General features: G+C 38.8%; 1 protein-coding gene across 4 annotated transcripts in view; it reads right to left on the bottom strand.

Annotated features, from left to right (window-relative positions):
• The window catches only part of SAMD12 (sterile alpha motif domain containing 12), a 168,526-nt gene that overhangs the window by 141,960 nt on the left and 13,152 nt on the right, over nucleotides 1–13,414 (bottom strand). For all 4 annotated transcript variants that reach the window (XR_013773742.1, XM_079301816.1, XM_079301815.1 and 1 more), the window contains one exon: nucleotides 10,506–10,681. Coding sequence is in view for 3 of the 4 variants with exons in the window: in XM_079301816.1 (XP_079157942.1) it covers nucleotides 10,506–10,681 (176 nt within the window). In the remaining variant the exon portion in view is untranslated. The remainder of the gene's footprint in view (nucleotides 1–10,505; nucleotides 10,682–13,414) is intronic.

A 13,414-nucleotide genomic window follows, 5' to 3' on the forward strand; every position in this document is an offset into this window, starting at 1 on the left:
AAGCCCTAATCACATTCTGCTGGTTATTCATTCTGAATCAGGCATAGGTGGTGGGGTTTAGTAGCACTGCACCACAGGGCTGAGGATCAGCATCTCCCATTTCAGGCAAGAGTTTGCAAAGCAAGACTGAATATTACATTAGTCTTAACTGTTGTAGCTAACCCTAACTCAAGTGAACTCTGCTCTCCACAGGGGTGTAGATGAGAAAAGACACTCCTCATCTACAGAGGAAAAAGATACTCTTCATCTAAGCTTTAGGGGTAACAAAAACAGCTTGGCAGGTAAAGTGGAGACAGAACTGGCACGCAAGAGATGGCCACGTGTGAATCTGTAGGGTCTGACAGGAATGGCAGACTGAAGATGGCAGGTGGAATATTCAGAGAATAGGAAAGCATCACAAGTTTGCACAAACAGAACGAGAGACAGTTCAAAAGCTAAAGTAAAAAAACTAAAACATAATCTCTTTTCTCTTCTTAAACTCTTGATTTGCTGACAGAATTGGATACACATGCCCTAATCTCTAAAAGGGAATTTCCTTCTGATGTTTCATACCACTATCACTGATAGTATTTGTCTTTTCCAAGTGTTCAGGAATACATTCAGTACAGGCAGCCTGGTGAGCAGCTGCAGTGAGAGCTGCAGGCTGAGCTCTGGGCAGCAGGAGCCTGAGGCAAGAGGCTGAGAACTGGCACAGACCCTTTGCATAGCAAAGGGCCAGGGACCTGTGGCACCAGCCAGGGGACTGAGACAGGACAGTGACTCAGCAGGAAGAGCCCAGACTTTCCAGGGTTTAGACCATAAGGATACAAAAGCCCAGGGTTTCCTTTGTTTGGTCTCCTTCCTAAGAGGCAGCAGCTCGAGTTGTTATTTTGTTATTGCACCATGAAGAAATTATTTTAAGTATCCGGATATCTGACTCTGCTATGGAAAAGCCAGGGCCCAGGCAGCAAGGAAGCCTCATCTGGCCATCTGAGTGTGGGGGTGTGAAGGGGCCTTGGTCCCAGCTCAGGTCTGCCTAGTGTGATTCCAAGAGTGGCTCCTGGATGGTCAGAGAGAAAAGTTTCCTCACCACAAGTGCCAAAGGCCTCAGCTGCACATCAGCACTTCCTAAATTCAAAGAAACATGCTATTGTACTGCTTCTTCACTCTGTCCTCTCACTGCACACTTGCAATGCTTCTTTCAGCTTGAGAGTTTGTCATACTTGGACATCATGCTCATTTTTGACCTAACTGCGAATTCCAAGAGCTGATGAGAATATAAAAGCACAACATCAACATTACTAGAAGCACAGAAGTATTAGTAGTAGGACACAGGCACTTAAAGCCATCCCCAGGCTGAATCACTATATCAAAGTTTCACTTAATGGTATTACAGCAAAGGAAACCCCACTCTACTTACAAATGAGTTGGTAAAAAATAAAAAACTGAAAAAGAGAAGAATTGTCTCTCATTAAACACAACATTTGTCTTATCTTCTGCTTGCCCCATGGATGGTACATAGCATCATAGAAAATGCATGCTTTAATATTTGAGAGTTGTTTTCCTGCTCCCTGCAGTGGTACACCAGCAACACAATAATCTGCAGTCGACTGTAGAATTTAGATAAAAACCAAACCATTTCTGACTGAAATCCACATTCAGAAATAGCTAAAAAGAACTTGTATTTGCAAAGTATGACACAAGAGAATACTGAAAATCCTCCCCAACATCAGAGGTCATTATTGTTGGCATTTCTGCAGTGCCTAGAGGCCCCTCAAAGCAAAACAGCAGTTTACTGCAGTCTCCATCCACTAAATACTTCCAATCAAAACCAGAGGCATGACAAAGACAAAGCACCAGTGCAAGCCTCTACCACCATCCACCACTGAAAACAGCTTGAGAATCTGTCTCATGGAGAAGAATGGGAACAGCAGCAAATGTGCTGCTGCATTTGTTACTCTCAGACAGCCTGACCTGAACAATCAATTAAACATACACACACATGCAAAAAATAATATTTTGCTAATACATTTATTCCATATCTCAGATTTCTACTGGAACAATAGTTTTAACTGGTCCTATTCTTCTATATTTGAGTAAACTGCGCCAGACAGCAAGAGCTTCACTTCTAAAGAGAAGCAACAGGCTTCTAAAAGTCCAAGGCCAATTAAATGAAGAGGGAAAAAATTAAAAACACACCCATTCCAATAATTTGCTTTTAATCCAGAAGGTAAGACCATTTTTGTTTCAGATCACACAGTATTTGCTTGCCATAATATAATTTTGAACATAACCATACATATGTGAGCAGTTTATCCTAATTGTTCCAAGAATGAGTTTTGAGGTAAATGCAGCTTCTGAAACAGTCCCCTAATGCAAGGTTTCACCTCCATCAGACATGGATAACCATTTCAATATAACACTGGCTAGTTAGCCAGTAAAGTAGAGGAAAGAACTGAGTTTGAGATCCAAACAATCCCCAAAATGTAAACAGCTTCATGTGAGTGGTGCTCACTTCAGACCGAGGCTGATCCCTCTCTGTGCTCCTCTGAACATGCTGTCTAGATTCCACCAAATGCTAGAGGAGTTTACATACCTAGCTTACACACAGACATGTAATCTAAGTTACCCTTATCAGCAAACTGAACTCTACCCATGGAGACTCAGGGAAAGACAGACCTACAGACCTCTCTCTGCCCCAGACCACCCTTTTCCAGACTCTCCTAATGAAATTCCTCCCCTTAGTGCTGATAACCCAAGAAGCTCCTTTCACACATTAGCAAGGCTACTACAGTCCCACACTCCTTTTGTGACTATCACACTTCTCAGTCCCAGTTCACCACAATTACATTATTTTTTGAAATGGAAAGGACAAAATTCCCACTTGTAGAGAAAGCTGGAGGTGATTCTGCCCCTCTGCTCTGGTGAGGTCCCAGTCACAGTGCTGCACCCAGTTCTAGGATCCCCAGCACAAAAGGACATGGACCTGTTGAAGTGAGTCCAGAGGAGGTTACCAAGATGATTAGCAGGACAGAGAACCTCTCCTGTGAGGAAAGGCTGAGAGATTTGGGATTATTCAGTCTGAAGAAGAGAAGGCTCTGGGTGACCTGACTGCAGCCCTCCAGTACTCGAAAGGAGCTTTCAAGGAAGATGAAGGAGACTTTTTACAAGGACATGTAGTGGCAGGACAAGGGAGAATGGCTTCATACTGAAAGACAGTAGGTTTAGATTAGATATTTAGAAAAAAATTTTTACTGTAAGGGTGGTGATCCACTGAACAGGTGGCCCAGAGAAGCTGTGGATGCCCCATCCCCAGCAGTGTTCAATGCCAGGCTGGATGGAGCTCTGACCAGGCTGGTCTAGTGAAAGGTGCCCCTGCTCATGCCAGGGTGGCTGGAACAAGATCATCTTTATGGTCACTACCAAAACAACTGTTCTATGATTCTATAGTGACTACAGCAACTACCAGAAAACACAGGAGGCAGATAATTAAAATAATTTTATTATATTTATGAGTTATAACTCAGGTGAAATACACCATTTGCAGACCTGAGGTGTCAGCAGTGCAGCACTTTCCATTTTAAAGGCTAAATTGGTTCCATAGTAAATTCTGTAATCCATCCAATCATAATGCTATTATTTTCTTTTTCCATCCTCATCAAGGCAGTTGTGTCATTAAAATACTGCTTTATTTTTGAAGCCTCTAAAGTAGCTTCAAAGTGGAAGCAGAGGGTTTGTATGGCTTTGTGAAACAGCTTCACAATGAGGCAAGCAGCAGCATTGGCACTATAATGCATCCACATGCTGTATGGTATTGCTTTTTCCTCTTAAAGCTGCTCCATCTTTTTATCTATATTTCTTTTTCCCTCAAAGTGAAGTTGTTTTAAACAAGGTGTCTGTGTCTACATGTGTGTATAGTATTAAGACATCCCACTAATTTCTAGAGTATTGCCAGAGCTTTTTACTGCTTATGTTTGATAATATGTACTGCAATTGCTGTTCCTTTTCACACTAGTGTAATGAGAAAGAACACAAATTTCACATTGATAGTTTTCACAGGACAACAGGAGCCAGATCAGACTACACTTCCCTCCTTATGCTCTCTCAGCTGCCTCTTTGTAACCATCTGCTCAAGGCAGCCCTAAACAAGGGCTGTCTCTCTGCAGCAGAAGCCACCTCAGTGCTGTGCATTTGTGCAGCCCCGACCACACCCCAGGGTCACAGACTGCACTGCTTCCCAGGGGCCAACACCCTGACATCCTCCACATGCAAGCACTTGCGTGCATGGAGCTACCAAAAATGTGTTCATCCTCGAATTTTTCTGAAAGTCACAGTCCAACTGTTAAAAAAATCCAGCTGTAAAAAGCCTAGCAAATTCCTCTTCCTAATACTACCTGATGGACTGAAGTCATAAATAAAACGTGCTTGTACAGGTGAACTTCATAAAGGCCCTTTGTTTAGAAGATCAATCAAAAGTGTCTTTGTGAATAAACTTCACCTGTTCTACTTATACAACCTAAACAGCTAAGAATAAGTCTGAGTTCATTATTTTGATTTCCTGTGAAGAGAAAACCAATAGGAAAATAAATCCACTTTGAGATGAGGGGCAAAGGTGAAGAACACAAATGGTCCTTTCCACCTGCCCTTCCTTTCCCTCAATGTCCTGGACAGAGAACTACACATTAACTTGTCAAGATCTCCCACTTGCAAATGGATGCTGTCAGGGCAGATGACACTTTTCAGAATCCCCAGGCATGCAGTCTTTGTGAACAGAATGAATAGGAAAAGTCAAATCTTTTAGGCTGAATGGAGAAACCTTGCTGTAAAAATGGGGGCCTTCATATTAAACTATTTATAGCAAGAATGGGTGATACAGCAACAGCAAAAATCATGCTACAACAAGAATATAATTGGATTTTGAACCAGACATTTGTCCTCCTGTGGTAAGCTGGCTTACAGGATCCCGAGAGAGAGATGTTTCCTGTTTTTCTTAGTTGTGAGAGTATGGATTCTGCACTAAGCAGCTGTATTTTGCACTACAGGGTTACTACAGCATTTCATTCACTCCCATGAAATCCCAGGATGATAAACAAAACATCACTCTCAGTGGCTTGAAATGCACAAAGTCACCCAGCACTGCTGTTTCACAGCTCAGGATAAGAGGTTTGTTCACTGCAAGATTCTGAAACTTCAGGCTTCAGCCAGAGGACACAACTGTGAATGACAGGCTGAGAGAGAAAGGGATACATACACATCAAGCATTTCAGCCATAAATTTACATGGATACTTATTAACATGGATACTTATAAAGTACATTAAATATGAAGATAGAAGCAGGCACATCAACTATTGTTTACTACTAATAATCCCAAAATGAGATACTAGAAAGGAACATTGTCCTGAAGTATAATTAATTCAGCTATGTAATAGCAACATTTACCAAATGTTTTTAAATCCACTTCAGACATTCTACACTGAAATTCTGTGCCCATTTTTGTTAGTGATAAAGAAGATCCAATAAGTGGTGTTTTGTCACTATCACAGTCAGAACAGGGAGAGAGAAAAAAAAATCACATTCACACCGTATCTATTGACTTTCACTGTGGTGAGCTGATGTGGATATTGGTAATCTGTTAACTACTTCTCCACAAAAGTAAGCTAAGAAAAGCCAACTACCTATCAGTAAAGTAACATTTTCCCATCCAAGGTCAGCACCTCACTCAGAAGCACACAGAGATCTGCATTTCAAACACACTGACACACAATTTTAAAGCAAAATCTGGAGAAGCTGAACAGCCTAGCTGGGTTTTGCTGAACAGAAAAATGTTTCTTAATTTTAATCAGTTCAGTCTAGGTTATTTTTCCCATATCCTGTGACCACCTTGAAGTCTCACAAGAGGAAGATAATGGGAAGACAACACAAAATGGTAAAACCTCATAGCCCCACTTCAATGGGCATTGGTGTTTCTTAGCTGAAAAAAAGATTAAAAAAAAAAAAAGTGGGGATTTGGGGGGGATGGGTTGGAAGGGACCATGGAATGGTTTGGGTTGAAAGGGACCATAATGATCATCTAGTTCCAACTCTCTGCCATGGGATCAGATTGCTTAGAGCCTCACTCAGACTGGCCTAATGCTGTCTTTCTCATCCAACACATTTGATAAGCTTGACTGGAAAGGATACACTGTCAAGCAGAAGACACTGATTAAAAACTGGAGAATTTTTCTACAACACTACCTTTCCTAGTGTCTTACTAGAGAACAGTACCAGGACATTTTTTTTATTTAAATAACTGACAAAATTTTAATATTTCTAGGAATTCTAGAACACTTCTATTACTCAAAAGTCTTACTCTTCTGTGCTTGGACTTTGCACCACATGTTTGACACCTCCCACCTCTCCCAAATATTTTCTGATCAGAGCAGATCACTCCCAGGGAAGCCAGAGGAGGTGGAAACAGTCATTCCTGAACTGAGATGAATTCTTGTCCTCTTGGTACTGAGTTCAGTCAGCCCTTCAGTGTTGTTCAATATAATTTTGAAAAAAGGATTTTTTTAAAGAAAGCAAAAGCAAACAAAAGAACTAATGAGCTACACTGCAACAAAACACAGTCTACTGCTGTCTTACATAGCACTTATCAACAGAAGACAAGATAAAAGCTTTTTCACTTCTTTTACCAGTTGATTTTCATAGTTTTCATGAACATTTTAAAGGACTGTTAATTTCTCTCAAGTTAGATAAAAAACCTGCAATTGCTAACATAACATTGAAAGTCTAACAGCAGTAGTTGCCATTAAAAAGCTTTTATTATTTGCTTTTGCTGCTACCACATAATGAGACAAAATGTGTCACTAGATACGCACACCTTACGTAGGAAAGAACTCCCTGAATAAATAACCCCCTAATGAGTGACAGCCCAGATTTGGGTCTCACTCTCACCATCAACAAGGCTTTGTGAGTGCTTTGTGAGTGGGAGGACTTGATAAAAGTCAATACTGCTGTAAGAGATCATTTTCTGAATCTCCTTAGAAAACTGCCTTGTGTTAAAGCCTATACTCAGAGAAGTACAGGATTCCAAAAGTATAGTAAAACCTTTGTTAGCTTTGTTTTTGACAGAACTCTACTCTATGACTATGGCATTTAAACCAAACACACCAGACATAAGAGCCAGAAGTAGCATTTCAATGAAAAAAGATGAAAGTTCCAGAAAACATACGTAACAGTGGTTAAATATAGGTGGTGTTAAATAAATAATTTGTATTTTTTAAATGCTTATTAAAAAAAATCCTTTTATCCAGTGACTTTTACTGCTCTGTGAAAGTGACCACTCAACTACCTGAATTATGTTTATATACCAGGAATGCTGAAAAATCAATTACTGATCAAGAAAATGTGTATATTGAAGCATTTTTACACTTCATATATTTTCCTTAATTTGTATTCTATCCTGTACATTACCAGAGTCTGACAAGATTATGGACATCACTTTAGCCATGAATAATCTTGATGGTTTTGGCCTTGCTCATATTTGTAACAAGGTGGTTCCTTAGGAAACAAGCAGAAGGAGTCTAACATCGTAGTTCCATTTTCTATTATAATTCTACCTCAGTCAGCCTATAAATACTAGATTCCATATTAATCAGGAACTAATAAATGAGTGATTTTTCACTGGAGCTATACTTTCTGTTGACTGCATCCCAAATATAGAAACAAACACTTGTACTCCCATATTTACATTACAGTAGCTGTATAAAAAGGAATCTCAAATCTGTCTGTAACCCATGAGTTACTACTGTTCTTTAATCCCATAGCTGAGGACAGAAAAAAAAGGACACACTTCATTAGAAAGGAGATTTTGTTTCTTTGGACAGCAAAACCAGATGTTTAAAGTACTGGAAGCGGTCTTGATGACAAATTAGAAAGCTGAAAGCAGGAACAAGAGCATAGGAGGCATCTTAAATTCTGTTCAATACATTGCACTGCTTTGTGCAACACAGGTCTCACTACTGTGAATACAAGATATGTGTTTGAATACATAGGGCTGAAAAGAAATTATTTTAAAAAAAACAACTGTGCAATGGAAATATAAAACAAATGGCTCTGCTCACAATGTTTTATTTACAAAACTATCCTGAATTCCTGCTCATCTTTCCACTGTACATATATGATTGCATGGATGAAGTTTCCTAATGGCAGCTTAATTCAACTCTTTAAGCTACACAAGCTTAAGTCCAACTCCATATACACATTTTAGAGGACAAAGCAAAACAATATTTAAGTTTAAAGCAGGGCAAGCCAGAAAGGACAGGCCACCTCAGGCTGTAACATATGAAACCAGATGAAAAACATCACTTCATTAATACACACATAAAAGACAAAGTTACTAACAAGGCAGCAATAAATTTAGAAAAATGGTCCATTCCATTTGCTTGATACTATTATGTCAAGCTTATTCCATTAAGGAAAAATTCAGTTTGTTCATTTGCTTTTAAATGTGAAGCATGCCCAGTTTTCTAAATAAACCTACTGTAATCAGATGTGGCAAAGCAATAGTTGATTTCAGTACTTTGAGAGCATCACACTTCCCCTCTTCCCCAGCTGTGTCCAGCAAGGACAGCCTGTTTTATATCCATCAGTCCAACAATCACAGCTCAGTGAAAACAGGCTCCTTTACATTAAATCACTGATGTGTTTCTCTCTGATTTTTCATAAGGATAAGTCCTTTGCAAGCAAAGATAAGTATGATATGATTGAATTCCATGTCAACTACCTAGCCCCATTCTCAATTGGGAGCCCTATTGCACCATTTAGCTTTGTCACTCCCAAGCTTGTAAGATCTCCAGATTTAACACACTGCCTCAGCTTTCAATAAGGGGCAGATTTCCATCTGCTGATGTTGAAACATGAGCAGGGCTAGCTTGCCTTTGTGGAAAGCTGGGCAAATGCCTTATTAGCTGAGCTTTGTCTCAATACCTATCCAAAATCTGGTGGTCTTGCTACCAAATGGATATTTCAAAGCAGTAACCATAAACCTGTTCTCTCAAAGTTCATGACAAAACAGCAAGGTGTTTGATAGTGGCCAGCAAACAGATTGCAAGTAGCAGAGGTTTTTTAATTGTTCCAAGCCTGTAATCAAGGATCTAGTTTGATGCACTAAATCAGAATGAAATAAGTTAAATTCTATTAATTTTAAACGAGATGTTTTAGATAAAAATTAAAATGGACAATTCATACCAAGCCTTTATTGTCAAGGCAACTGCCCAAAACATTTAATACTATTTTATTCTAAAAGTGAAATACATTACAACCATACGTGTATTATTTTTTAGGTTTATTGTACTGTTAGCAGCAGGAATTACTCTCATTTGTTCAGTCATTGAAATAATTTCTATTGCCTTTTTGAACCTGTGAAAAAAACACTCATTTTATTTGCTCTAATAACTCTCAAAGTGTCAGATTCAGTAACAACTCAATTTTCCACTCTACAGAAATTACCCCCAAACTCCTGATTTTAGGCCTTTAAGAATCAAAAAGACTGATAAGGCTTTTAAAGAATGTTTCCCAATTATTTTATAAAATTCTCTTATCTTTCCTTTGACTCTGAGGCCAGATTCCTTGTTTACAGCCTGGTGCTAGTAATGCCAAGCTTGTGGGTTTCAATCCTTGTATGGGCTATTAACTTAGGAGTTGGACTTGATGATCCTTGTGGGGTTCTTTCCAACTCAGAATGTTCTGTGATTCCAGTTAAAAATGTATGTAATATGACAAATTACTGTCCTATACCAAAATATCTGGAGTACACATATTCTCTTGCACTTGGTAGTCACATCTGCTGCACTCATTCAAGAAGTAGAAGCTTATGGGTAAGAACAGATACATTTGTTCTCAGGAACTCATCTCTGAACTGTGTTTGCTCACTGTCACATCAGACGTGGAAGAACTGGCCTGGTATTTTACCTAAAATGAGTGAAAAGATTATTAAAATCAATCACCCATATAAAAATCCACATATTCATATATCCATAGAACTCTTCTCCTCCTTTACTTACTCCAAGGAAAAATAAATAAGCAAGCAAGAAAAAAATAATATAAATAAATCAATATAATATATATAATATATCAATACATAATAATAATATATCAATATAATATATATTATAAATCAATAAATCAATAAATATAATATATAATTAATCAATAAATCATATTAAAAAAACATATCTGTGCCCATTCTGTTTGTTACCCAAGTCATCTGGAAAGTCTCCACAGTGCCTGAAAAAGAGAGATCCCATTTTTTAAATTATCTTCATTTAGAGAAAAATAGAATAGTGCAATATCCATGATGTGTGCATGCTACAACTCCACAGCAGTACCTGCTTCTGTAACATCCACTTCCTCCAACTGTTATTTTCACACTTTTATATGTCTTTAATGGGATGATAAATGCCTTTTAAGCAGAAGCCAGGACTTCAAGAAGCCTGAATTCTTAAAGACTCACCAAAATAAATAAGAAGGCAATCCCACCTACCTTAGATATTTCTGGCTCCACTTGTCTCTTGGGTGTGTCTTTTGACTCAGGCCCTTTTGGAGCACCAGTGCTCTTAACCGTGGGTGATTCAACTCCTTCACCTTCAAGCTGCAGATTAATACCTTCTGTGGGGACAGGGTGATCAATACCATTTGGATTCAGATTGCAATGGATAGCTGGGAAAAAAATATGAGAAACACTGCTTTAGGAAAGGAGAATTCAATGGTTCAAATGTTTAGCCTGAGCTACTGAGAAGTGCCACGTGGTAATCACAGCTACGTTAGACCAAAGCCAATGAACCACCTGTACCTTGATGTGGATTCAAGGTGAGATATTTGAGAAAGAAAATGAGAGGAATGCAGCACTGTATAAATTTATTTAGTGCAGGCTACCACATGGAACTGTGCTCTGCTGGATTCACTGGAGAATTCAAGACCCTCACCTTGAAGCTTTTATTGAATGCTCATCATCCAACCATAACTTTTTTTTTTCCTTTCTAGGGAAACAAGTTGAAGGTTTTCTATTACATTTTTAATTCCTACAACATTCTAGGTCTTAAAGAATGTGAGATAAGTAAGCTGTGCACAAAAAAATCAGCAAGTCAGTCTCTGCACAGAGTAATGACTTATCCAGCTGATTATCTCTCCTTCAGTCCTTTGTACCACTGCAAGTTACCACCTACACCATCCTAACAAGCAAGAGATGTACTCCCTAGGAGTATATAATGAGGTAGGGACTAATGACAGCAGAATAAGGAAAGCATCCACAGAAAAAAATAAAACAAATGCAAACCATACAACAGAAATGCCCATTTAGAACTATGACAGGTCTTTGTTTTCTGCCCAAATCTTCACAGTTTCAGCACTCACACAGATACTAGTGATTTTAAAAATGTGTGGATCCTGAGGCAACTTCCCCTTTATATGACTTGACTTTTGCATTTATGTTCCTGCATAACTGGGCTACTTTTAGCACTGCTTGTAATTAATGGTCCCAACTTCCCCTGTGTACAAAAGAACTTTGCTCAGATACTGTGGTGCAATGTTTGACAGATCTGAATAGAAACCTAAACTACAATGTACAGCCAAGATAAAAGCTTCCCTTTCACTCTTGCTTGGCTTAGAAGCAAAGGGTGGGGAGCTGGGGAAGGAATCAGAACTACCAGTTTCTACCAGCTACAGAACAGCCCTTGAAAGCCTCTCATTGGAAACTGGCTCAAGCTGCCAGTGAAAGCAAAGGGGTCTTTACAACCATAGCCCATTTTGAAAATCTATTCAACTTAAATCCTAGTCTTAGCTGAAAACTTTGAGCCTAAGTTACAGCAATTCCTTGGTATAGAATTAAAGCAGAGGCCAAATGTTGTCCATTTTCCCTTGGGATCTTTAAAAACATTCAAATATTTCTAAAAGATAAGTGATCTCTGCAACCACTGCAATACCTACATCTGCAAGCTAAGTTCTCCTATGAGAACTTAGAAAGAAATTTGATTCTATGGTTTATATTTATTTACATAAGTGTGCCTCAAGACACCAAAAAAATCCTCTCTCTCCTAGATGACATCCACCATTTCCTAGCTCCTCTAGAACATATTGACCTACCTGAAAGAAAGAACTACTAACAACTTTTTTGCCTGTCCTCCAGAACACAGAAAGATAGATGTGATCCACCAAGACTGACTATTTTCACAGCACAATGAGAATAAAAACTGTTCTGTTAGTAACCTAATTAATTCCCCCCATACAAAAATGTAAATGTATCTTAACCAACCACTAAAAGAAATCTCAGTTGTGCTGGGGAAGTTTAAATTGGATATTAAAAAAAATTTCTTAATGGAAAGGGTTTTACTGGGCTCCTTCAGGATACAAAAGAGAAAAAAATGGAAGAGGTTGCTAGCAATTACACAGATGCCCACTGCCTTTTAATTGAAAACTGGTGAGTGGTTAAAAGAAAGTTAAGCTGTCTTAGGGGACTTTTCCATAGTTGCTAATATCAAAAGGGGAAGGGGAAAAGTGGGGAGAGAGAACTTTTTTATTTTCTAGGGGTATTAGTCTCCTAAGGAGAATAAGTATCTTAGTAGTCACTTGGCAAAGCTTATCTGTCTTTGCCATGACACATCTTCAGGCAGCCAGATCTATTATTTTTTTCTAGTGCTACCTCCAACCTTCAGCTACACAGAGAATAGGAACAAGGAGTATTCCCTTGCATGGGTCTGTTATTTCCTGTTGCCACATAGAATACATTGATCCATCTTTGTGGCAGACAGTGGTGGAGCTCTTGCTGCCTTTTAAATATCAATACAAACCAAACTGGTTGCCTTCCAAGATTTGTTAAAGGCAGTGAAAGAGGTCAATGTTTGGTCAGTAATTTATTCTCTTCTTAAATCTACATCTTATATAATTTTAGCTAGATAAGGTCAGCTTTAAACCCAGGATCAACTATCAAACCTACTGGAGCTTGGTGGGCTGACAGCACCCAGGGCTAACATCCCATAGAACTGAGTCCAAACAGCTCTTAGCAAATAATCACAAATCACTAACTTCACCACAGCCCAAGTGCTCTGACACTCTTAGTAGACACATTCTTAAATTTCTTTTAGGACTTTATGGTGTTCATCTGGGGAAAAAAATAAAAAAATTAAAAAAAAAATATTTTCTCCAGACAAAGTAGTTTCTAGCTAAAATATTGTTCAGACCATTACTCCTTCTTGCCCTGGTACTGGTTAAGACTAGTTCATCCTGCCCTCTGCACTCAGACCATTTTCCCATACTGCTCCTTTGACAATATCTCTACTGCCTCAGCACCTCTTCCTTCTAACAAACTAAATCCACCTCATCAGTTCAAAATTTTAACAGTTCATCCAGACAAACACCCTCCAAATCAGCTCACAGTATCAGCCTAATACCACTATC

Source organism: Erithacus rubecula (assembly GCF_903797595.1).
Source record: "Erithacus rubecula genome assembly, chromosome: 3".
NCBI lineage: Eukaryota > Metazoa > Chordata > Aves > Passeriformes > Muscicapidae > Erithacus > Erithacus rubecula.